The sequence below is a fragment of the Apus apus genome, chromosome 2 (assembly GCF_020740795.1).
Source record: "Apus apus isolate bApuApu2 chromosome 2, bApuApu2.pri.cur, whole genome shotgun sequence".
Lineage (NCBI taxonomy): Eukaryota > Metazoa > Chordata > Aves > Apodiformes > Apodidae > Apus > Apus apus.
In genome coordinates this window covers 16,818,617-16,846,510 of record NC_067283.1, presented here as the reverse complement: position 1 = coordinate 16,846,510, position 27,894 = coordinate 16,818,617, and the positions used below count along the sequence as shown (strand labels likewise).

Sequence of the window (27,894 nt, the reverse complement as noted above, 5' to 3'; positions counted from 1 at the left end):
AAATAGCAAAAATACTTGTATTTAAATTTAAAAACTGAATACACTCAAAGATGTGAAACCTGCCAAGGAAATACATATTCCTTTCTCATTTTAGCATTGATCAGACAACATCTTACCCACTTCACAAGGACATTGTAAAACACACCGTCCTGCACATCATTGGATTTTCTTGGCCACAGCTGCAGGTTAGTTTTGTAGAATTTAAATGCTCTGGTTAAACAAAATATAGTATCTTGCTAAATTTATGAAGAATTATGAAAAAAATCAGAAATAAATTGAAACTGATTAAGGATTTAATGTCTATATATTTTCTTTCACAAACTACTCCTACTTTTTCATAAAAAGTATGTGGTCTTTACTTCATTACAAGCTGTGACCTTCTCAAAAACACTTTGACCACACAAACTTGTACTTCCTGATGGGATAACTGGCCTGGTTTGAATGACAGTAAAACATAAAGCTTCCTTTTAGACACTGATTAGAAATAACTTAGCTATATGTGTTCACCTACCTCTGAGGCACATTCTTGCAGTGTCCCTGCTACAGGGATTAAGATGTCTGCAACTGAACATCTGAGCCATCTAGCTAGTAATGGAATGCCACCAGCTTCATGGATTGCTTTTTTATTTTTGGTGCTTTTGCTGCAGCTCCAGAGTGCCAAAGCACCACAGCGTGCCATTTCAGTATTTCTTGCTTGGCATAGTGTTAGATTGGTTGATGCCACTGAAGTACCTTTCAACAGCCCAACCTAAAAAAAACCACCATTATAAAAATTACCTACAGGGAAGTCTGATATTACACTGCTTTTTAATGATGGTAAACACCACCACAAGAACCATGTAAACAACACATGACATTTTTTGACAAAAATATGATTATGAGAAGGGTACACATTTCAATTTCTGTTTACCAGTTTCTTGATTCCTGCACGCTGCCTTACTGTCTTTCGGGCTTCTTTAAATCTAGCAACATAAGCAATTGTTTCAGCTGCCAAACATTTTACTTCTTCATCTGGAGAGTCCAGTATTTCCACCATGATCTCTAAACCCCCAAGATCTGCAATTGCATGTCTGATCAGTATATTTCGACTAATTTCCTTCAGGATTTTTAATGAACCAATCTAAACAATGGAAGAAAACAGAAGTCAAACAGCATTTAAGTATACATGAACAGAAAAATTATTTAAAATGCTTTATCTTTTACATTTAATCAGAAGAAAAGAAGGAAACTGAAAGTCAAATAAGTAGATTTTTCGAAATAGAGCAAATACCAAAATAAGGAAATAAATCAATTTTCTTTATACTCTATAACTTCAAAAATTGAAAATATATTCTAATAGAAAAGGCGTATTTGTTGCTCTATTCAAAAAAGCTACTTACCTGGCATCTAATTTCTTCTGTATCAAGTAGATTAATTAACACTTCAAGACATCCAAGTTCCCTGATGGCCAGCTGACAAGTTTCTTCAGCCAGATTGAAATCTCTCAAACAACACAGTGAGATGACAGTAGCTGTTGGATTACCTCCCTAAAATAAACCAAACAAATAATGTTCAAAGTGCATATAATTTACAGCTTGATCTCTTCTACCAGTACTAGCAAAACTACTACCAAAGAAGAAAGATGTTACATTATTTTCATTCTATGGTGTTAAATAATGCAGACATAGTAAGAAATTGAGTTATTAATAAGTGTGCAAATGGCATAACGACTGAAGGGATAGAGAACAGCCCAGGTGACAAACTACTAATGTGGCTTGCTGTAAATGGACCAGTAAATTAGACAGTCAAGTACTGTGAGCTTTGTATGAGTGTTTGCAGATATACACAGTGAAGATACAGACATTTCAGAGAAGCCATCTGGGTTCTCTGCGTTGGTATTCATTCTGGAAGAAACAAGATGTTCCAATAGGAATCTTCCATTGTAGATATTTCAGAGGATTTTTCTGAAACTGAAGCCACTGTAGAAGGTTTTATTAAAATAAACCCTGATATTGTGAACAATAAGAAATTTATGTTATTAGTATTCAACTGTGTTATAAAGGAAATAGGGTAAAATAGTTGATTCAGTAGAAGTGGCATGTACCCTCTTGCTTCAAACTGCCTTGATATCAATGTCCTGAGAAACAGCAAATGAAACATCAGCTTGGAAAAGAGTTCAAGGTTTATCCAAGGCCTTTTAGCCAAATATCTGTGATGGATAAATTGGTACTGTAATAAAGAACAGCACTAGCAGACATCTCTCTAAATATATTATTGCAAGAATATGATATACTTAAGAGTCACCATGGATCTGCTAGAGGTGTCCTACCCTACCAAACTTATCAAGCTTGCAGCAATGGTGATCTAGCAGCTATGTCTAACAGGACTCCATAAGGATTTTGACAAAAGGACCAAAGAATAGGAAACTGAGGGCATGTAACGATAGGACAAGGGGTTATGGTTTCAAGCTAGAGAAGGGTAGATTTAGGTTGGACATTAAGAAAAAGTTCTTTAGTATGAGGGTGGTAAATCACTGGAACAGGTTGCCTGGAGAGGTTGTGGAGTCTCCTTCGCTGGAGACATTCAAAACTCGCCTGGACACGTTCCTGTGTGATGTGCTCTAGGTGATCCTGCTCTGGCAGGGAGGTTGGACTAGATGATCTTTCGAGGCCCCTTCCAACCCCTAAGATTCTGTGATTCTGTGAGAGGTGGTGGGGGCTCCATCCCTGGAGACATTCAAGGTCAGGCTTGATGGGGTTCTGAGCAATCTGTTCTAGTGTGAGATGTCCTTGCTTATTGTAGGGGGGTTGGACTAGACAACCTTTAGATGTCCCTTCCAACCCAAGATATTACATGATTCTATGATTCATTATAAATTAGAAAGGATATCTTCAGGTTAGGGTAAATGGCAGTCAAAAACATATGGAATATTAGGACTTAGGGGGAAAAAAGGTAACACAGAATGTCAGTATAAATCCACAGTTCACATACACCTTAAAAACTTTGTGCAGTTCTGCAGCCTCGTTTCAGGAAAGCTACTACAGCACTGGAAAATGTTCAGAGCTAGAACAGCAAAGATAATCCAAGGGTTTTTTAAGATTAGAAGAGAGGTGTCTGAAGGGATATGATAGAGGTCTACAGTGTCAGGAATGACACTGAGCAGGATATACAGGGATTGACTGTTCAATGTCTCCTTCAATACAGATACAATCTATTTTCATAATAAGGTATAGTAGGATTCAGATTAAAAATAAACAGAGTTGGTTCTTCAAATGAAGTCACAGACCAACAGAACTAATTGTGAAAGGATTCTGTGAAAGCTAAAAGTATTCATTGGTGGTCAGTAAAAACATAAATATCTCATTCAATTTTAAACTCCCTGAGGGAAAGACGAGTGGTGGCTTGGAGACTATTGGAAAGCTGTGTATTTGCCCTCTTCTTACTTTGCTCTAGGCACTCATTTATGGTCCTGGGCTTCTTCTGCCTTGGTAGAATATGAACAGAGTTTCACACAACTGTAATTTATGCAGTCAAGTTTCCCACACTTGTGGAAATCAGAGGTCAGGACATCTGGAGTGCAAAAGATGAGCTTTAACCGCAGAAAAAAAAGATTAATTTTGGGATATATGATTGAAAGTATTGGTTATTGTCTCTTCCTAGGCATCTCTGCAACTACTACTGACATTCTGTGTCTAGTTTTTCTTTTTACAATTCTAGAAGGCAAATGAAAACATGGAGATTACTCAGAAACGAGAAATAAAAATGATGGTAGGCCCGGAAGATAGTTGCATTAAGACAGACATGAGAAACAGTATTGAGTTTATTAAAAAGTAAATTAAATATGATTTCCTCACAGTGAATGAATAAATCTACGAGGAATAGGAATGTGGCAACAGAGAGCTCTTCTGTCTAGCACAGAGGCTTGATAATTTGAGGTTAAAAGGTAGTAAAATTTAGATGAGGAGTAAAGTGCAAGTTTTCCATTGTGTGGTTAACTATCCTTTGGAAGAATTTACTTAGAGTGATGATAAGTTTTCCAGCAGTGTAAATTCTTCAGTCAAGATTGGATGTTTTTCTAAAAGATAAAAGTTCTGTTTCAGTAATAGCAACTAGACTAAAGATCAAAGAATATACCCTACGGTATGCAGAAAGTTAAACCGTTTGATAACAGGTTCATTTGAACCTATAATATAGATTTACTATTAATCAAATCAGGGATGAACCCAGCTGCACAGAAATTATGAGGGCTGAGCTACCATGTAGCTGCCACAGAAGCTGGCACGCATGAGCAATGCCAACTGATGCTAATGAGGAAGCTACAACTTAGAGCACCTAGTAAATCAAACTACAGTATCCACCTCTCCCATGCCTCAGAATTCCACGGAAGCTTTGGCTCCCATCCAGATCCAAACTATGCTGCCCAAACCCATCCCTTTCAAATGGCAGTTTTGACACTAAATTGTGCACATCATACTGAAATAGAGAATATTGAAAAACTGAGTGCTTGCTAATATGAAACAAGTAGATCTAGCAAGATCTAACAGAACTTTTGCAGCCTATTTCTTAAATGTAAACAGAAACAGTAAGATACATACTATTTAAAAGTCTTCAAATTTAACATGCTCTTAAACAGAATCCAAAGTGATAAAATACATCCAAAAGGAATGTGAGAAAAACACTTCATAAAGTTTCAGATTAGTAACTTACATTAGACAAAACACTTCTGCTAATCAATAAAGTTTCATTGAGAATTTCTTCTTACATTTCTAGTGACTATAGATATCAACAGAATTTCCCCACAGAAAACTGGTTAAACACAATGGTAAATTTTTAACATCTGTGACATATAGTACCCTAAAGGAAGACTCCTACAGTTTTTTTATTATGTCTTTTTTTAATCACCGTTATCATCTTGACTTCAGAAGAAAATGAAATGTGTCTTGCTTTAAGAACATATTTTAATCTACTTTGAAAATATGTCGGAGGGAATAAAATATTGTATCAATTTCTCAAATATTTTCCTAGAGAAATCAGATTATCCACTCATTTCAAAGTCTAAATTATTTTTTTTTTAAATCCGTAAGATTATTCCAAAACTACACAGAATATTCTGTAGCTCAAAAGGACTAACAGCTGTCCTTTTATGAAGTTTGTGGTCATAGACTCTTAAGACTTTTGAGATTTACTTTGCTTTGTATTGCAAAAATTTTGCAACAGGTGTTTAAAGAGAAAAACTTTTTATTATTTTACATAAATGCAAGAAGCTAACCTGACTAGCAGTCTCCTTCTGAGACAGCCAAAGTACGTTTATACATAACATAATAATTCATCATTCGCTTATCTTACATGTATAATGGTTGGCATATGACATTTAATATGGACCAGGATTTTAAAAAATAAGCAACTTTGCATTCTCTTATATTAAATAGATAGTAGAACTTTATATAAATATATATGCATTTTAATTTTTCAGCTTAAAAAATGCACATGCCACTTGGTGTGTTTTTAAAGTAAAACCACAATAAAATATTTTTCATATGTGCTGAAACATCAGTTCTACAAAATAAGAAATATTATTGATGGTTTCAACAATTATTTTTTTCTTCTTGAAGTTATCATTACAGCAAGTCTTGCAGTACTTACAGTATGTATTTTAACATGTATGGAAATAGTTACCTCTTCGTTAAGTTGACATAAAATCTACATCATGTTGTTACACCATTTGAAATCTGATATGTTGGATGCAAAATAAAATTTACTGGCAGATCAACAATCAATTTTAAGGCTTGAAATTAAACACAGATTTAGTTTAAAATGTGCTTCTCTTCCTATATAGTTATAACTTATATATCCACAAATTAAATGAAAATAAAACAGTATCACTGCTTCATATATCATATCATATCTTGGGTTGGGTTGGAAGGGACCTTAAAGATCATCTAGTTCCAGTGGTTTTATTATGATACTCACAGCTCACAACTGAGAATTACAGAACTATAAAGAAAGTGTAGCAAAGCCTGTTTGCCTCTTATTTTTATTTTTGAGACGTTTAGTAGACTCCTTGTCTAATACAATAATGCACAGATTAATCTATTAAGAACATACACAAAGACAACTGGTTTAGACAATGATAAGATTATATACAAATTTGGTATCTGTGAATCCAGATTTGGATTTGGAGTGAACACAGAATCACAGAATTGTCTGGGTTGGAAAAGACCTTCAAGATCATCAAGTCCAACCATTAACCTAACATACCATCTAGTCCACCACTAAACCATCCCCCTAAGCATCACTCCTACACATCTTTTAAATACATCCAGGAATGGTGACTCAACACCTTCCTTAGGCAACCTGTTTCAGTGCTTTGCAACCCTTTCAGTGAAGAAATTGCACCTAATATCCAATTTAAATGCCCCCTGGCACCTCCTGAGGCCATTTCCTCTTGTTACTTGGGACAAGAGATCAACACCCCCTTCACTACAACCTCCTTTTGGGTACTTGCAGAGAGCAATAAGGTCTCCCACCAGCCTCCTTCTCTCCAGGCTAAAGAACGCCAGTTCCCTCAGCTGCTCCTCATAGGACATGTTGCCTAGACCCTCCACCAGCTTTGTTACCCTTCTCTGGACCCTCTTCAGCACCTCGATGTCCTTCCTATACTGCGGCACCCAAAACTGAACACAGTACTCGAGGTGTGGGCTCACCAGTGCCAAGTAAAGGGGCACAATCACTTCCCTAGTCCTGCTGGCCACACTACTGCTGATAGAAGCCAGGATGCTGTTGACCTTCTTGGTTAAGCCAGCTGTCAACCAACAGCCCCAGGTCCTTTTCTGCCGGGCAGCTTTCCAGCCACTCTTTCCCAAGCCTGCAGCATTGCATGGGATTGCTGTGACCCAAGTGCACGACATGGCACTTGGCCTTCTTGAATCTCATACAACTGGCCTCAGACCATCAATCCATTCTGTCCAGGTCCCTCTGCAGAGCCTTCCTACCCTCAGACAGACCAACATTCCCACCTACCTTGGTGTCATTAGCAAACTTACTGAGAGTACACTCGATCCACTCATCCAAATCCTTTAATAAAGATTTTAAAGAGAACTGGCTCAATACTGAGCCCTGAGGAACAGCACTTGTGACCAGTTACCAACTGGATTTAACACCATTGACCACAACTTTGTGGGCCTGGCCACCCACCCCGTTTTTTCCCAGCAAAGCTTACACCCATCCAAGCCACAAGCAGCTGGTTTCTCCAGGAGAATGCTGTAGGAAACCATGTCAAAGGCTTTCCTTAATTCTAGGTAAACAACATCCACATCCTTTCTCTCATTCACTTAGCAGGTCACCTTGTCATAGAAGCAGACTAGGTTAGTCAAGCAGGAACCCATGCTGACTGGGCCTGATCACCTCATTGTCCTGCATGTGCTGTGTGATGGCACCCTTAAACCTTCCCTGCACCAAGGTCAGGCTGACAGGCCTGCAGTTCCCTGGATCCTCCTTCCAGCTCTTCTTGTAGATTGGCATCACATTTATTAACCTCCAGTAACCTGGGACCTCCCCAGTTAGCCAATACTGCTGGTAGATGATGGAAAGTGGCTTGGTGAGCACTTCCATCAGCTCCCTCAGTACCCTTGGGTGGATCCCATCCAGCCCCATAGACTTGTGTGTGTTTAAGTGGCATAGTAGGTCACCACCCATTTCCTCTTAGATTATGGTGGTTCTATTCTGCTCCTTAACCCTATCTTCCAGCTCAGCAGGCTGGGTACCAGGCTATCAACTAATCACTGATATAGACTCTGGTGAAGAAGGCATTAAGTACTTCAGCCTTTTCCTCATCCTTTGTCAGTGTTTCCCCTTGCATCCAATAAAGGACAGAAATTCTTCTTAGCCCTTCCGTTGTTGCTAATGTATTTATAGAAATATTTTTACTTGTCTTTTATGGCAGTAGCCAGAATAAGCTCTAGTTGGGCTTTGGCCCTCCTAATTTTCTCCCTGCACAACCTAATGGCATCTTTGTAGTTTCCGTGCATTGCCTGCCCCCTCTTCCAAAGGCTATAATGATTTGTTTGGTTTGTTGTTGGGTTGTGGTTTTTTTGTTAGACCTATGCCTGAAGTTTATTTTGCCATAGTAAAAGTTAATTTTATTTCATGTAGTAAATAAGTCCTGGATAGATACCTTAACATGCATGTCTGTCATAATAAGCCTATGACTGAATAACAGGAAAGAAAATTGCTGTTTGTGGGCAATTTTCTCATTCTTATATATAATAATACTCTACTGATTATGAGTACATATGATCTGAATGGTAATTACAATATACTTGACAAAACTAAGACTAAATATACTAAGTCGTATTTTTAGAAAATACTGAACAAACAAAATAGTTCTATGTGATATCCAAAATAAAGCAGGTCAAATTGTAGAAGCCTTTACAGTCATACAAGAAATTATTTCATTAAAATTCATCAACAGAATAAAAAAACTCCTGGAATAAAACTATTTAGATGGCATCCCAACCCAAAATCTTATTCAAATATTGCCACTTTTATAAAACAATAAAGTAAAAATAAGTAGTAAAGTGTGAAACAAAATTACTCATTTACACCTTTCTGACCTTTTGATTTTCTGTTGAACTTGACTCTCTCAAATCACACACGATTTTGTAATTTTCTGCTGAAAAATACTTAAAAATTTAAATACATTTTTAAAAAGCTTAATGCAAGACTGAGGATTGCATTGTAATTGTAGTGTAATATGTATAATACACTTCAGCGAGACAATTTTTCTACGCTAGTGAACCTCTAACCACTCTGAGTTTTGTTTTGGTTTAAATACCAGTTCCAATTTTTCATTTTAGTTTATAAAACATACAAGCTGCAACTTGTTAAGAGATGAGTTATGGACAAGTATAACTGAGTTATGGAACAATTCCCTGCACCACTTCCTGAATCTTCTGGCATTCTTCGGCTACAGCCTGGCATTATGTAAACCATACAGATTAATGTAAGTAAAGCCAGTGGAAAATCACGGGCATCACAGAATCACAAAATTCAAAACCTTCACATTGGACTAAAACCATGCACAGAAGCTGCATGGGTTTAGTTGCAGATTAATACGCTGACCCTTCACAATGGCAGAAGTGACATATGTGTTATGGCCCAGACACAAAGAGTACACATTTTTACCATATTTTACGGAATTGAAAATAAATTAGTTCCCAAACAAAAGAGTAAGTCTATTCTCTGGGTGAATCAGAAGATTTTGTTGATTCTCCCAAGACATATATCCATTCTGTTAGCTTTCCTTTTGTGATTCATAGTAATTGAATTTTACTAAAGCAGAGGTAAGAGTCAGTGTAGTTCGTACACAAACATTTGAACTTTTACTTCATTGGACTAGGAATAGTAGAATGTTTTTCCCAGTAACTTCTCAAACCTCAAACTTGGAAAGAAGTGAAATGCTGACCCATAAAATACAGAAGAGCTGGCCAAGGTAATACATAATACCTTAACAGTAAAGGTTTATTTTCTCATTTGTGAAATTTTCAGTTTAGGAGTGTATTTGTTCCCCAGTTGCATCCAGACAATTTTGTAAAGACAATAGATCACACTCTTTTCAATTCTAGATAAATTTGGAGGGAAAGATAAAAGATTGTAATGTGCACAACAAATCCACAATCCTACTGTAATTTCCATATGAGATGATTGCAACAGATGCTAACCTGGGATTTAATCTAATTTATCCATCAGGAACTACGATTACTGCAAAATGTCACTATTCAAGGCAATGTGTGAGCCCTGAGGTAATTCTGTGTTTTAGCTCTGGTTTAGGTTGTAGTTACCACAGGCCACCTGAGGTACTTTTGTTAGCCTTGCTGGAGTACTCAGAGTGCCTTGAGGTAACTGTACTTACACAGTAAATCTTTTATTGTATCCAACTCAAACCATAGTCTCCCAATGACATTCCAGTGTAAATGAACTCAGCTTCAGCTATCATACTTGACTTCCTCTGCCCACCATGACACTCCCTTTTAGCATATGCAAATTGCTTTACTTAATGCTCATACCATGACTTTCCACCATTCTCTTTAAGAGAAGCCACCCTCCTTGGTACCATCTTATCCCTCCAGCAGGACATCGCCTGCAGCTGCCACTATCACCAAAACAGATGTAGTCCCTGAACAGGTGATTTACCTTAGCAGCCTTAATGATAGGGCCACATTTTTGAGATTCACAGGCCACACATTTCTTCAGCCTCAACTGAAGGAAGCCTGCTCACTCATTTGTTTGGATTATGACGTACTGAATCTTGGTCACTGTCCTGGCCTCTCCTTGCTTTCCAAAGAGGTTGCTTGGGAGAACAGAGACTTACACACTTGATAAGTCACACACGATAAGAGAGCTGATCCGTTCAATACTCTCTGGTATTGAAATGCAAAGCTTTCTGCATCTCGTGGCCCAGAGGTCAGGTAACTCCCTCTAGAATTGGTCATGCTAGCTTCTACTATCAAGTAGAAAATTGTGTTGGGGTGGGAATGCCATTGCCACAATAACTGTAACAGCAGAGTGCAACAAGCATTCTTTGTACACTCAGCCAGCCTGAGGGTGTGAAGATACTTTGCAGCCCACTACCTGACAAGCTCCAAAGACAGTGCAGCATATGGTGATAAGAAAGTCAAGAGCTGTGCAACGCCAGTAGGTCTGGTCTACTGAAACCCTTCTGAAGAAGGAGAAGCAAGATAAACCTATAGGATCCTGATTACATGCATATTGTCTGTGTAACTCAAGCACAGTCACCAAGCTGGCTAGGCTGAAGTTGGAGCAGATCTATCTAGCAGATGCCCATCAATTAATTTTCCCATTAACTGCTAATTAGTTTCTAAAGCTGTTAACAAGAAGGCTGATTTTTACAAAGTACTCCAAGAAAGTGTGCAAACCCCTATTTCCAAATACATTAAGAAACTGAAGTAAGAGTAGGCCTTCAAAAGACTACTGCACGTTACACTCAGATTATTCACAGAGATTATTCACAGAATCACAGAATATTAGGGGCTGGAAGGGACCTCTGAAGATCATTGAGTCCAACCCCCCTGCCAGAGCAGGACCAAAACAATCTAGGACGCATCACTCAGAAAGGCATCCAGACAGGTCTTGAAAGTCTCCAGAGAAGCAGACTCCACAACCTCTCTGGGGAGCCTGCTCCAGTGCTCTGTAACCCTCACAGTAAAGAAGTTCTTCCTCATGTTGAGGTGGAACTTCCTGTGCTTGAGTTTGAGTCCATTGCCCCTCGTCCTATCACAGGGCACAAGTGAAGAGAGGTTGTCCCTGCCTTCTTGATGCCCAGCCAGTCTTCTCCCCTCTAGACTGAAAAGCTCCAGGTCTCTTAGCCTTTCCTCGTAAGGCAGGTGAGAACCTCCCTCGATCTGCTGGAGACACTCCTCTTAATGTACCCCAAGATACCATTGGCCTTCTTGGCCACAAGGGCACATTGTTGTCTCATACATAGCTTGTTGTCTACCAGGACTCCAAAGTCCTTCTCCATGGAGCTGCTCTCTAGCAGATCACCTCCTAGCCTGTACTGTGCATTTTGTTGTTCCTTCCCAGGTGCAGGACTCTGAACTTGCTCTTGAATCTCAGTAGGTTCCTCTTTGCCCAGCTCTCCAGCCTGTCCAAATCTTGCTGAATGGCTGCACAGCCTTCAGGTGAATCAGCCAATCTTTCCAGCTTCGTGTCATCAGCAAACTTGCTGAGAAGACACTGTCCCATGACCAAGGTCATTGATAAAGATGTTGAATAGGACTGGACTCAGCACTGATCCCTGAGGAACTCCACTAGTTACAGGTATCCACCTGGACTCTGCACCATTGACCACCACTCTTTGGGTTCTATTGTATAGCCAGTTCTTAATCCATCTCACTCACTCCATCATCCATTCTTTTATCCCACATATTCTGAGCTTGCTCACAAGGATGTTATGGGAGACTGTATTAAAAGCCTTGCTAAGTTCAAGGTAGACTACACGCACTGGTCTCCCTGCATCCATCCATAGGCACCGGACTGTGGGGACAGGAGTCATCTGTCTAAATTCACTCATCTACACCCATCCTACATTCCTGATAATTAAGACCAAGTCATCTACAGCCATCCTATGTTCCTGTTAAGATGAAGTCAACAATGAAGTTGAAAATATGATCCATCTCACTCTGAATTAGATGCTTAAAATATCAGATGAATCACATCCTTAAAGTGCCTATTATTTCCATATCATAAAGGTAGCCTTGAACGCCCAGCTCAGCTACAAACACCTACTCTGTTTACATTTAGAGCTAGGTGAGATGAATCCTGATCTAGGTACTGCCTTTAATGTCTGGGCATTAGAACAAGAATACAACCCCCTCCTTGCCTTTGGCTACTTTATCTGAGGAAAAGAAACCATTTTTAATTTCATTTTAAAGAACATGCAGAAATTAGCAAGAAATGAGAAAAGAATGAGAAAGGAAAAGTCTAGGATTTAATTTTTTTAGAAAAATCACTACACAAACAGCACTATTATTTCTTAATTTAGCACTGATCCTTGTAAATCTTGACTGCAGACTTGAAGATGCTGCCCATTATACAAATGTACTACTGACCTGGTGTGACAGTGCCAGACTTACCGAAGCAATTTTGATTTTGCCTAGTACTTGGCTCACAAGGAGGAAAAAAAGCCTTAATGTTATTACAGCTATTTTATTTTTATGGATCCAACTCATATGGGAATCCAATGGAAGTGAATCTGTGAAGGAAATTTAATGAGGTTGAACTAGGAAGGACCTGTGCCTGTATAGACTCCTGGAGAGCTAGCATGCTGTTGAAGCTTCATAAGCACCAAGCAAACAGAAAAGACTGTGTCATTTGAAACCAGCCAAAAAAGATTTTGCAGGAAAAACAAAATTCTATCAATAGTTTTTGAGAACGGAGACAAATGTTCTCTGGAGAAACAAAACAAGCTTCAAAATCTGAGCAAGGAGAAAGCATGGGAAAAACAAATACAGATGAAGACATGACAGAAGCACAGGCATGCTTCTGAAATAACTATATGTATAGTAAGCTGTGATTAAATTGAGTTTGGATTCAATGTGGAACACTTAAAACCAATGAAGAATGCTGTTCTCACTTCTTAAAACTCTTCGTAGCTTTCAGACACAACCATGTTCTAACTCTTTAGGAAAGCCAACAATTTCATCACCATCCTCTTAATTATTATAAAGTCTTAAGTCAGATTGAGAAAAATGTGGCAATTTACAATTATTTTAGTGGTACAATAGTTATAGCATCAAAACACTAGGTCATTAATTTAATTACCTGCTTTTACAAAACAATACAATTCTGCAGAAAGAGGAGAATCAAATATCAGTTATTTTACATTTTTTTCCCCAGCCCTTATTTTTTCACATACTACCTTTTCTCTCTATTTTTTTGTTGAATTCTACTTTTTTTTACTTTTTAAAAAATTTCTGTCTTGTCAGCTATGAAATTACTAGGAATGAGTGATCCTCAGAACATTAATTAAACTTCCACTACAGAGAAATTCATCCGAGTTGCTGTTAATGGTCAAAAATCAACTGGCTGTTACAAATTTTACGTGTCTCTTGTGATGAAGAATGATTGTTTGTACAGTATTTTGAGGAGAGAGTTATGCAAGTGCTTCAGAGTTGCCAATTATAATAACTTGAGAGTCCACCACTTGCCAGTGTTTCCTACCCAGTAAATTTATCATAAAAGATTTCATGATCAGCACTGGCTAGGTTGTTAAAAATACATATCTTAACTCCAAAATGCAGTTTTCCTGTATTTTTATTTCTTTTTTTTTTTTTCCCCACTAATCACATTCTTTACTGAAATTTAAAAAAATAACCTTGACTAATACTGGAAGACAGAAACAAGATATGCTCATGAACAGTGGAGAAGAGAGTGATATGAAGGCTGACAGGCTGGCCAAACATGTGCCTAGAAACACTAGCAGGTGGCACATGATTATGTCTCATGCATTTGGTATTTTCTGAAAAATAAGTCTACCACTTAGCCAATGACAGCAACATATTATTTTTCACCTTCATCTTTCAGTTCAGTTGAATAACCTCCTTCATATTACCCCACCATACATTTTAATAAGGGAGAAGATTTATTGTTAGATATTCTACTTGTAAGGTCAGATAAATTATCTGCAAAGTTCATCAGTCCTGGAAAAATGTATTACACAGTGGCAAAATTATTTTATATACAAAATTATTTTATATGCACTTCTGTAGCTAAAATATAATCTCATGCAAGTCTTGCTAACATAATATTATAAAGAAAAAACAGTTAAGTCTTATCCACAGAGTATGGAAAAAATAATATAATGTTCAATATATTTCCCACAGAGATTAGATACTTCTCCTTCTATAAGATTCTAGTATTTGCATGTATGCCACACCCAGGGCCAGATTTTAAGATTACAGATAAATGTCTTTGATAATTTTGCACACAAAATAATATCTAAATTGGTTATGCATCTGATCAAATTAATAACTTCTTTGTTAATAATCTAAGGATCTGATTACAGCTGTAAAGTTCTACCCATCAGTAAGTCTTCACGGGAAAACAGAAGCAGAATAAAGAAATAGAGTTAGTTCCTCAGAACTTAAATTTGTAGACCTCTGTGCAGTACATGGCTCAGGAATATCCAAAACCACCAGATATTTTAGACTTTATCTATGACTACCACAAACCCCCTCACACACACACACACACAGAGGCAAGTGCCATATAAGATTTGGTACTCAAATGCTCTGAAATAGGCTCCCTGTTTCTGCAATAGTTTGGACCTTCCCTGTCCACATTCCTACTTGGATTTCCTGCACCCTGGTTTGCTCCAAGCCTCTAAATTCCAACCTCTAGATGTCTCCCTGTCTTTTCCTGTAGAATTGTGTTACACTGTTTATCAACAATATCTACATGAACCTCTCATTTCAGATCCTGCATCTTAGCTCCTGGCAGAGCCTCCCAGCATCATTTCACTATTTGACTTTCTGCATTTCTAACCTGTGCCTTTCTTCCCCAAGAATGCTAGTGCCCTTCATGTTCAAACAGCTTGGCTGGGGATCCATTATTTCTTCCTGCTAGCAAACAGTTACATTTCCCACACTGATAAATTTGTGCTCCCTGAGAAGAGGAAATAAACTCTGCCTGCAGTGCAGCATCCACACTACATCCTTCTTGCTCAGCTCTACTTGCACAGCAAAGGGGAAGCAGAAGTCATGGGCAGCAGGTCTGGCTGAGTCAATGCTCACTGCAACACAGGCACTGTGAGAACTAGACCCACAGCTTTGATCTCTCAAGGCTTTCATTTCCTTGACCCAATTGCTTAGAAATAAGTGAGGCCTTTTAGAGGGAGCTGGAGAGAAAGAAGGGAAGAGGCATAGACCAGAAGGAATATTGTAGTACATTGCTACCTCCCTGGTCTGTTTGCCATCTTTATATCAAATAGGGCCAATATAGAAAGGCCTCCTGACAGCTACAGAAATGTTGCTTATAACACAGCAGTCTTCCAAAGGTCTTGCCAAAATGCAGCTGTGGTGCAGACTTGAATACACCCAGTGTATCTTGCAGCTCTTTCAAACCTTTTCCTTGTCTAGGGAATCAGATTTCCCTGAGTCATGACAGACTTCCTCCCTTCCCAGCCATCCTCTGCTACACAGCACCCAGGCATGCGGGCACCCGGGAGCTGGTGTTCAAGGCCATACCCAGGACACATCCTCCCTAGCTCCTATGCAGCACCATTGTCTTTCCCAGGCTCCTGGACCTGGCACAAGATGCAAGCAGATGGGGAGAGACAGCAGGTTTGTCTACCTATGATTCCAAAGTAGAAAAGAAACACAGTGCTGTTCTGGGAATGAGGTTGTTCAAACTGGAGTAATTCAAAACAGAAATTAAATTAGTGGATGCTTTACATGAAGTGTGAGATTTGACCAGTTTCACTAGTGTACCCTTGAAATATAGCCAGAAGTACAATGACTTTCGAGGTAAGAAACTGCAGGAAGAATTCTGTAACTGACATGGTCCTGCAGAAATTAATCCAGAGCTCACCCTAGCATAGGTGTACATTTAAATCACACCCTTACAGGGAACCAAAACCTAGCAGCTCAAGGGCTTAAGGGCTTGAAGACTTAATCTGGAGACTGGAGTTATTCCTGGCACAGTCACCAGCCCCAATTCACCTTTCAACATCTCAGTTTTATCTTAAAACTGGCAATAATCAGTGCTCAACAGCAGGCAGCACAAAGTATTGTGCCCAGCTCTCACCTTTTTTTTTTCCTTTTTCTTTTTTCTAGCAAACAGCTACAGCTCTGCTGCAAAGAAGATTCTGCATTTCTACCTAATTTCTCCATTTCTAGTAAAAAGATCATTATAAAATGTGACCTCTTCACCCTATTCCTAATTTTCTTTTGTATGTAAAATGTAGTCCTTCCTCTAGAAATCTAATACTTCAGAAGCACTACTTCAATAAATAATGTGGAATTTGAAACAGGCTCTCCTGAGTGAATCTCACTTTTACAAACATAAACAGAGCACTTCATGCCAATTTTATCTGCTCTAGCCCTAAAAGATGCCATCACCAAGCTCACTGATCTCTTTGCTGCCCACTCTTAAGTGGGTGGAGAGATATGGCAAGAGCACACATGCTCTATCTTCTGTTTTACAGCCCTGGGAAGGAAGGACAAGGAGCCAGACCACAGAAGCAGCTGCTTCCCAGTGGAGCAATTCCAACATGGCTGCTCTTTCTTAGAAAGGAGGGGGAATCGAGAAGGGCAAAAAGTCAGAAGGGAATTTTACCCTGCACTGGAATTTTCTCTCCATGAAGAGGTATAGCCTATAGGCACAATCCACAGGAACTGGCAACTTTGCTTTATACAGGAAGCAACCGTCTTTTTAAGTTTTCGTGACAATCTAACATTGGTACAAAAACCAGGCAACTTTCAGGTTTTCTGGAAGCTTTGTGTTTGCAAATTGTCTTGCTGAATTGTGACTCACATTTATTTTAATAGACATTTAAAAAATTGTTGAACCTATAAATTACTATATTTTGTAACTTGGTATCTCAAACATCTATCATTTAAGGAATGTTATTAAATTTTTAAGATGTGCAAACAATGTATACAACCTTTGAAGACACACCAAACCCTCCAAAATTTGTGCTTCTATATAAATATGCTTGTAGATATTTAAATATGCCAGCTTTAAATTTATTTTTTCTTATGTTCCATGTGTCATGAACAGTTGCCTACATGAACAACTAGAATGCCAAAAAATCTTCTAAGTCTGGCCAGAAGTGCAGTATTTATACTTGAATTAAAATGAATTCCATGTGCAAGCTGAAGTAGCACTCCATCAATAAAACATTTCAACCACTGTCTGTGGTATGGCACTGAGGCATCTCTTTTCAGCTTTATCTGACACTAGGGATTTCTTGCTTTACGTAGCTAAGAATCAACAGAGAACTATTTTAAGTATATCTTCAAGTACGTTGTTTAATTTATATCTAATTTAGAGAACTACTGGGAGACTCAAGTATGTATGAATATCTAAACAAGTATACATTTGAACTTTCATAACAAAACTTCTTCATGTTATGGAATTTTGTATTGTAAACACTTCTTAACAGGTACTTGTAATTTGATAAAAAATGCTCCCCTTTCTTTTTATAGTTCTAAGTCATTAAGTAATTTTGCTTGTTGACTATTGGAACAAAATATACTAATTTCTAAAACCAAGCAGTATGAAAAATATATTTTCCTGTTTGTCATGCTCACTTTATGTTCAGAATGGTTTCATGCAAGTTTAGATATGTTTCAGTGTTGAATCAAGTCCAATAGTACAATCTAAACATGGCTATATGAAGGATCTAGAGAGGAAAGGGAGTTTTAGAATTATGGAACCTGGAGAGAAGAGCCTTGTCTGTAAAGAGGGTGGTCCATAGATGGGCCAATGAAATGAGTTTGTCAACTGTAATGAATTTCCAGTCTCCTCTCCTGGAAGACCTTGGATCTTCACTAAAAAGTAGCATGGATATTTCTCAGAGCTCTCAGTAAAATAGAAAGAGGTTGTCCACACAACAGACAGAAGCAAGCTATTAGTAGACTGAAAGATTTGAAAACAATGACTTGAACAGTAATTACGTGCAAATAGAAACAACTGTATTGTATAAAATGTATATATTGCGTGTTCAGCATTAGCAGATAGGCTGAGCAAGTCACATGCTGAATGTTACACCAGATTACACTGGTAAAGTGTTATTTTAGCATAGCCACAATGACACAAATATGTAAGTCCAACCTAGCAAAGCTAAGGCACAAATTGTAGAGACTTGTATTATCCATGCTTTTCTGTGTCTCTTTGGCTACAAACACTAGCACAGGTCCCACACACCTGTACTGAGAACAAGCAGTGTGAATGCACTGAAAACTGTCTAAAAGACTGAGTCATTCTTCTACAATGGTTGAAGGACTGCAAGGAGCCAAAGATTTACTTAATACTCACAAGTGTTCCTGCTGCACCAAATGCCAGCATCATCATTTTATCAATCGATGTGTATACTCTGTAGCTGTACTCAAGAAACCAAATAAACCAGCACTTTTATTAGTAACTTACAGTACATAAATTCCAGTACAAACTTGTAAAGGAATTTCTCCTGAGGGAAAAACATCATTAGTTCTCGACTTTTCCAGAATAGTAGAGGGTTGTTGGTTTTTTTAATGTGTTTCAGACATACTCAGAATTCTAAACATCTATATTTATAGGTTCCAAAAGATTTTCAACAAGTCTGTGTAAAAACCTTTTTTTTTGCTTTAGAGGATGCCTGTTTATCATACATTTTTTTGTCCACTAAGAGCATCTATCCAGACACAAGACCACGTTAGAATTACTTCAGTCATGCATTAATCATAGTTGATGAAAGACTTTAGGCAAGTATTCAGTTTTAATAAAAACTCTTGAAAGTTATTATCCACATAAAGAAATATCTTGGAAAGTTTCACCCAAAAAGCAAAACAGAAACTCAATAATTAATAAAAGAAATGATACCATCTTAAGTTTTAAATAACACTGAACAGATGGTTTAATCTAAGGTTATAAATAAGCCAAAAATAGCAGATAAAAAAATGCAAGAGAAATGGGTGTGTGATAGGAAAGTCCACAGTTCCAGGATTTGAACATACTACATAGCCTGGCTATTCTAAAATAGATGGAAGATGCAAAGCATCAGGAGCTGGTCTGGTGTCCTCAGATGTAGAATTTAAAGAGTAGCTTGGGGTGTTTTTAATAAAATTTGTTAAGGCTTCTTACTTACCTTTAAATACTTTGCAAGTTTCTGAATTCCCCAGTATTCTGATGGCAAATCGGAGCTTCCTTCCTGATGATATACAGGCTGTTCTTCATCTTCCTCAGTCTCTGAGGAACTTTCAACAACATCTTCAAACCTGCCTGGTGTTGTACTAAAAATAAACAAACAGAATCACCCATTTTAAACAGCTATAAATTAATATGAACAAGCACATTATAAACAGGTATGAATACACTGTGTAATAACAGAATTAGAAAAAATATAATTCACATTACCAAATACTAACCATGGTGACAATGACTGTTGATACTGAAAATAAAAATAATTTTAAAATTTAGGAAGAAAATATAAGTAACACATACCATTTTGAAGATGGTCGTATTCCAACAGGTTCAGAAGAAATGGCTTTAGTTTTGGTTTTACGAGACGCAGTACTAATTCTCCCTTCTTTTTCAGTAATTTTTCTTGCGGCCTTGACTCTAAAAGATTTGGGTTTATTTACAAAAAGAGAAATTATATATAGACGTAGAACCAAAAAGCTGTGGTTGGACATGTTATGTCAGTACATACAACCTTATGGACCTACACAATGAACTTCATCAAAAAGAAAGTATCCTGTGTCTTAGCTGAATAATTTTGCTTTAATAAAATAGTGGAATATTAGAAAAAACTTACTATCCTGACCTGTATGTGATATAAGAACAAAGAATGAATACATGCAGAGAGATGACAAGTCCATTTATCCTAGGCTATAATCTCCAACTATGACCAATAACAGTAGAATAACAATGAAGAACACAAAAGTTGTTTCTTCCAGAAGATTCTTTAGCAAATTGTGATTTAGGAAACTTCTGATCATCCCTGCATTTACAGTTTTGAATGGATTTTTCTTTGATGAATGTGCCTGATTGCTTCTTGAACTCACATAAACAAGTGGCCTCTACCATCCTGTGGCAAAGAATTTGAGAGCTTAGCCACGTGTTGCATGAGGAAGTTGCTCCCTTTGTTCTGAACTGGTCTCTGGCTCATTTTCATTTGATGCCCTTTACTCTTGTAGCAAAATGGACAATTACTATCTGTTCCCTCTTTACTATTTCCAGTTACTACTTTTTATAGCTGTCTTATTGTCCCCCAGTCATCCTTTTTTCCAGAAAGAGTACTATTCTGCCTTGCTCTTCCACACACTGAGATGTTCCATAGCTTTGATCATGCTGAATACAATGTATCTTGCTTTCCTCATATTCCAAGAAGACTCCTAGGCCTAGCTGGGCACAATCTCTGGTGCTTTTTTGTCCCTAATTTACAATGTTGTGAAAACAATTTTTTTTTCACGCCTGGGCTGGTCTTACTATCACTGTAACAACAATAAAAAAGAATACTACTCATTATTACAGCCAATTTCACTACATCTAGATTCTAACAATGACTGTGGGAAAAGATAAGCTTTTGTTCCTAGAAAATCACTTTTTTTTAACTGATAAAAGTAGGTGACATCCAAAATCTCATAAAAAGTTTCTTGCAGCATGTCAAATTGGCGGACTTGAGACGACACTGCCTTTCCTTCAGATACTTTTCTTCCTTCATTAAGACAAAATCAGGACACATGAAATCAGAACAGAATTCCAACAATGTCCAATATATGGATTGTCTATTTTTGGGTGTCCAAACTTTGAGATAATCTCATTAGTAAAGACTGTTGCTAAGCAGAGCTAGACAAGAGGCTCATATAACATGAAATAATTAAAAATTGGTAGTATAAGTAAGAGTCATGCTGATTTTCCATCCTGGATCTCCAAAAGTGGGGTTTAGAATAGATTGTCTATTCTGTCTTGCTTTAAAGGGCATTTTACAACAAAAAATATTACAATATCACAGTCTTGGAGGATTAGTACTGCACATGGCTGCAAGATATTTCCCTGCCTTGCTGTGGAAATGACAAAACATCATCAAAGTTGTTACATGACACAAGAAAATGGAGAAATCTCTTTGGTAGTCTTACTGTCTTGTTAGAAATGAACATGTAGGAATTTTAGTTTTCTTGCTGCTAACTTGAGATAATAATGCAAACGTACAGCATGCAGTTCAATCATAAGCACAGTTTAGACAGACCCACAGGAAATTTCAATTATAAAGATAACTGCTTATCTGTGGGAAGCTGAAAGCCCAACATTCTTCCACTTCGTAGATGGTTCTAATTTCTTCTTCTTTTCAGTGGTTTTCCTTTCTGCAGAACTTTTCACTTTCTCACTTTCATTATTTTCTTTAAAATCATGAAGGCTCTTGGATTGGCCAGACTCGTCAGCATCAGCTCCCTCCGCATGCTGGTAACTCTTCTCGTATGTTGGCTCTTTAAAAAAATTATATTCCTAATAAAATAAGATGTGATTTGTCAGTCATATTGCTATATGAATAATGCATATTATTACAATAAGTTACATGCACAAGTGCAGGATTCTGTGCTTTAAAAATTTATGTATTAAATGTAGAACTAAATTATAAGCATAAAATCAGATTGCCTTTAAAAGAATGAATGGAAATCTAGAAAGTAGCTGTTACCATGTGCAAGTTTAAGTTTTTGAAATAAAGGAACTAGCTAAATTTGGAACTTCCTGGACAGGCTTGAATACTGGGTGTTGTTCAATTTCTAATCTTTTAAATAACTTGTGACATAAGCACTTTTTTTTTAACCTCATTCCAAATGAATTTTAAAATCTAGAATTGCAAAGTCACACACTCTGCTTTCAATGTGTCATTTACATAAAAACTACTTCCCTGCATAAAGGATTTTAAAAGATTGCCACAAAAAATAATGAACAAGAAACTGAAAACAGACTATGATAAACTGCTACATTTCAGTTCCAAATAATCTAATTTGATATAGTTTAGAATTAATATAAACACATTCCATTTCATTTTTTTCATCTTCTGTCTCTCAGGACAAAACATTTTTTTAAAAGTCACATCCAAGAATGGAGCTGAGTGGCACCGACCAATCCTTCAGCTGTCTGTGTCTAGTACCACGGCTGATCAAAAATACCCAGAACAGAAAGGACTCTTGTCAACTCTTATTCTCTGCTGGAACATATTCAATTTTTACAGGAAAGGCAGCATACAATCATTATTTATTATTATTATTGCAGCTGTCACTACCAGAAAGGTGAAGACATTCCTCTATGTATCTGATTTAAGGCACTTTTGAGGAGATTGTCACAGTATGGTCTGTTTTCGACTCCTCCCTGATGTGAATCAGCTGGTCCAAGCTTGCTGACCCTACCATCTAGCCATAAACTAATTCATGCTAATTATCTTATTCTGAAAATGTGCTCTAGACTAACACATGATAAACTAGACAAATCACAGGGGAACTGATGCTGTAGCTTGACCAGCTAAGCAAATGTTTAAAAGTATGTTTCCTACAGCACTATATGCCAACACAGCAATTCACAGCAACTGCCCTTAAACAAGGCCAAGAAGATATTATAAAAATTAATTGATTTTGCAAAATATGTGTACATGACATTTTTGAAGCTCTCCTCTCCTCAGAAAATAAATCAAAACTATTTCCAGTCATAATTTATTTTATGTAGGCAACCTTGGAAATACAGCTTTTCTCTGCTTTTCAGAGTTCCGGAGTAGAGAGCAGTTTCCCTCAAATACAAACCCTCTGCAGCTCTACTTATTATCTTGTTCCAATTCTAGTTTTGGAATGCAGAATGTACTAAACCAGCTCTTCAGCAAGGTAGTATGACATATTCCTAAACCATTAAAATGGTGTAATTTATACTCTTCAGCATTAATTTATTTACACAGTCAGGGAATAATAAGGAATTTATACAACAATTGAAGGAAAATAGGATAAATTCTATTTATTTACTCTTAATTAGTAAGTGTATACATTTCTTGAATAGCTGCAGTACCTTTATAAGAGCAGAAAAACAGTCAAGAAAGGTATTCCTGTTATTAACATGAACAATAATCTATATTAACATTTAGGATTAGAATTGTAAATATATATTACCATATTTTACCTTACATGACACAAATGAAGCCAAAACACTTTGGAAATACATCAAACTAGTAATTATGTCCAGAAACATTAACATATTGTCACATTTATAAAATGTAAACCAATATATAGATATAATACTAAAAAAATACTTGCCTTTGAGATAAATAAAAAACATTTTGGAACTTACTGCACTTGAAAACAGCACAATTTACAAAATTAATTCATTACTGTCGATATAAGCTGTTACAACTACACTAGAAATCTGAAAAAAGAGATTTTATCACGAATGTTGAAACAACTAAAATTGCAGTGGCACTGTGTGATTCTAGCTAATATAGAGCTCTAAATAAAAACCAAAATGCTTGCATTTTAGAGGATAAGCTGGATGCTAAACTCTCTGCTCTGACATTTAAATCAGGCAGTGCTCATTTAAAAGTTGGGCTACTATTTGTATTTGGGTTACAAAGAATGAAGATAAAAATTCAAATGCTTTTTATCACAGAAAAATATTGTCATAAAAAGCTGACCTTTCCTGTAAGGGTATCATATTTTCCTGCTTTAACATTTCCAGTGCTCCATAAAGAATAACACCAAGACGAGCAGAACGTTTTATGCAAAATAGAAGTTGACCTTGCATGTTGAATCAAACCTCATCTTAAACTATGATAGAACGATACGTGAAATAGTGTATTACTTGCTATTTTTAAAAGGAACATATTCAGCAGAAACTGAAACAAATCCAAAGAAAAACAATAAATGCATTTCAGAGTCTTCGAAATTCTTCAGTTAATCAGAAATTTATCTTTGATAAAGAACATAAGCGACCAGTCAGGTTTATAATGCAATTCTCAACAATGTACAGTGTATATTTGTAACAAGTAGAATATAGACCCAGTATCAATAAATACATACCTGTTTAGCCATATTTTCTACAAATTTAGGTGATCTCTCCCTTAGAAATGTGACAATATCTTTATATACATCACTTTGTCTTTCATAGTCAATGTCATTTTTACCCTCTAGCTGACCCTTAAAAAAAGAATAAGTTTAAAAAAATTAATAGTATTGCCTTACACAGGTAATTTAATCTGCATCATAAAAGAGTCCTCAAGGGCACAGAGGTTCTACTGCAATGAGTTAGGTACAGAAGTCTCATGCTCAGTAGAGTCCATCAATCTTCAATAATGCTTTGTAAAGGTGCATGGATCATCCCCATGGATCCCAAAAGATAATTAAGATCTTTTGCAGCACTCAGCATGTGATTATTATCAGTTAATTGTACTGTGTGTAGTTCCACTGCAAAGAAATTTATGGCTTACAGCAAACAGCCAAGTAAACACGAGCTTCCAGTGCAGAATGGCAGATGTCTAAAAGGATCAGAAAATAATGACCAGCCTAAGCTTTATGAGCTTCATCCATTAAAAATGTGCTAAGTCAAAATTTCCCTGGATTTTTTAAGTCTTAGGAAATCAATTTGTGGAGTTATGCCTGATGGACATCATTCCCTCTTCAAAAGGAATGTAAGAGCTTTGGTTACTGCTTAATTCACACCAGGGATTATTATATCTAAATGAAACCTATCCATAAGGAAAGAAGTAACCAAAAAGAAAAGTAGAAGAGATAAATAATTTCTAAAAAGCTTCCACCAAAAGGAGAAATAACTGCTTGTCATTTCACCCCAGATCAAGTGCAATGAGGCACTAGAGAGACATCAGTACCTTTAAATATGAGCAATATAAAGGACTGTTAGGTCCTCTTTAAAGACTAAACAAACACTGCTAACAAAGAGTACGGAGTACCCTCCTAGAATAAAACTTACAGAAAAAGCACTCAAAAGCATAGGGGAAAACTAGAATATGGTTATAACTGTCTTCTCCTTCTGTACCAATAAATAAGCTCTGCAGGTCTTGCAGCCTCAACATCACTATCCTAAACCTGATTGAGTTTTTATTTTAGCACATAAAAATACTCATTACTCCATTGTATACTTTATTGTTACTTACTCCATTTAAAAACACTCCTGCTGTGCTGCAAGTGATGGACAAAGGATCAGTGTCATGTGGTTTGATGACTAAATAACAAATTTCTCCATGTACTTGTCTCCAGGGAGGCGCTCGGCATCCATTAGAGAATATGTAATCTGTAACCAATTAGTGTTAGTGTTTTTATCCAGTTTGAAAGTATTTTAAAATAGTTATGCTTGATGATAAATATAACGTGTATAAATCAAATTCTGAAAACAATACCTTACACTTCAGAATTCATACTGTTAGGAATTAATAATGGGAAGCTCTGTTAGCCGTGGCTCAAATCAGACCAAGAACTGCAACTGTGCTTAGCACTTTTCAGGTTCTGAAAATACTTGTTATGTTACTTTCTAACTTTAAAGTAGGAACACTTCAAATTTATTATTGAAATTAATTTAGCAAATTTCACACGGAAGTCGAGTACTTTAGTAAGGGCACATATAAATGTAAGATATAATCAGATCTGAACCTGATGTATATTCCAGTGATTCCAGTACTGTATCTTCTCCTTCTCCAGAGAAATTCTTGAGAAGATTCACTTCATCATTTACAGCAGCTGGATTTAGTCTTACTTGTCTGAAATTAATAGAAAATGGTCTAAAAGCTTTCATCAAAAAAGGATATATCCAGAGAAATAGAAAATAATATTACATTTTTTTTTCTTTTACATTGAGTCTTAATAGCAGCAATAAAAATCTAGAAATGGGTCATCTCCCATTGTTTTTCTTAATTTTATCTGCTAGTTTAGTGAAATTTTAGTTCCACAGCTAATAAGATGTATAAGCTATGTAACTAAGATACAGGCTCAATGTAATACTTAATACACTTCCATGAAGAAATAAACATTTCCTTGAAAATAATTAACTGTAACTTTGTTGTTTGCACAAATTACTTCAATTTGCTACCAAAACACAAAACATATGCAATAAAAAAACCACATTTGAGGGCACATACTTGCATATCCACCTACAGCAAAATCTTTGGAAAAAAAATGTTCTTTCAGTAACTTAGTGAACAGTGAAAATTATTTCAATAAATTTATTTATGTTGCAACAAAAGCACATGTTATGGGTTGAATCCAATCTGATTTAAGAATTAAAGAAAATCCAAAAAAAACCCCACTGGCTGACATGCTTAACTTCCTTATTTGAAAGGCACTTACTGTGAAATCTGTTTCAAAGCACTGTTAAGCAGTTGCATATCAAACTGATGAAGAAGAACAAGGATTTTCATTTTCATCTCTGTTTCAGGGTCATCATCTTTTTTCACTTTTTCAAGTAAATGCAACACGGACGTATCTTCTCCTTCAATAGTTCCATATTCAGGGCCAAGAATTTTCACTATAGGATCTCTGTTGGCTGTAAATATGAAATAGAATCATATAATACGACACTATGTTAAAAATATTGCACAAGACAAACATTTTATCTCAATTGCTGAATAATTTTGGTGATGTTAATTTACAACAAGACTTTTAATAATGTGCCTATTTATTAATCAAATATTACTGTATAACATCTTATTTCATATTCCTGTGTTGTAACCTGAAATGCGTTTCTTAAAATATTAAAACATTAAGAAAAGAATCTTTTATAACAAACAATATTTTTTTTCACAGCAAAGATTGATTCATTCAACCAAGAGAGCTATATTCAATACTTTATAAACAGCCTCCTTTCCAGAAAATATTCCTGGCTGATGACCAGAACAGGAAATCAATGGGTTTAACTCACTGAAAATTGATAATTTTGGAAATATGATTTAGTGTTAAAGAACATCTTTATCGTTTTCTAGCAGCATTCCCAATGGCCCTGTTACTTCCTCAGCTATGCCAGCTGTTCTTTTTGGTAAACAGCAACATAACTGCATGTCAATGGGTTATAAAAAAACATTTTGCTCTGTTCCTGCAAATGAAGCCCCGTGCATCTGTAAGTGCCTCTGCATGATACCCTGTCCATACTATTCTTCCCTATTAGTCATGGTTGATCACAGTCAGTGACAGGACCCTGGATTAGGTGGATCTGAAGTTTGATCCAGTATAAGCATTTATATTCTAGTATTGCAGATGCAATTTCTATTAATATTACCAAATAATATTACTGATCTTTTCTTCCTCCAAAGAGAGGAGGATATCCAGTCTAGCATTCCAAGGGTGTTCCTGTCAGTTTGAAAATCTAGGACTGGAATATGACACAGTAGAAATTCCCATACCTGTATTTTAAAAGCCATTGTGAGAACAACCTGGAAGGGCTCAGTGTGAATCATGTGCAGGTAAGAGTGTCTTAAGCATGTAAATATTTCTGTGGCTATTTTTAAAGGATGCAACATTTTAAAAATGATTAAACTACAAACATAGGAAAAACTGCTATTAGCTTCCAATAAGACATTGTCTTTCAGAAATTTAAACCTACTGTCTGTTGCAATACCTAGGGTATTACACAGTATGCATCTATTTGTATATGAGACTCAACAGTTTTATTTTAACTTTATTCCAGCACTTCTCTGTTACTGATTTCTAT

The 27,894-nt window shown here is 36.6% G+C and overlaps 1 protein-coding gene across 1 annotated transcript in view; it reads right to left on the bottom strand.

Annotated features, from left to right (window-relative positions):
- Positions 1 to 27,894, bottom strand: part of ODAD2 (outer dynein arm docking complex subunit 2) — a 79,459-nt gene that overhangs the window by 49,971 nt on the left and 1,594 nt on the right. The window contains 10 exon segments of the mRNA XM_051612498.1: positions 512 to 748; positions 911 to 1,120; positions 1,380 to 1,526; positions 19,346 to 19,490; positions 19,702 to 19,816; positions 21,453 to 21,705; positions 24,261 to 24,377; positions 25,352 to 25,488; positions 25,845 to 25,951; positions 26,538 to 26,733. Of these exon segments, the coding sequence (XP_051468458.1) occupies positions 512 to 748; positions 911 to 1,120; positions 1,380 to 1,526; positions 19,346 to 19,490; positions 19,702 to 19,816; positions 21,453 to 21,705; positions 24,261 to 24,377; positions 25,352 to 25,488; positions 25,845 to 25,951; positions 26,538 to 26,733 (1,664 nt within the window).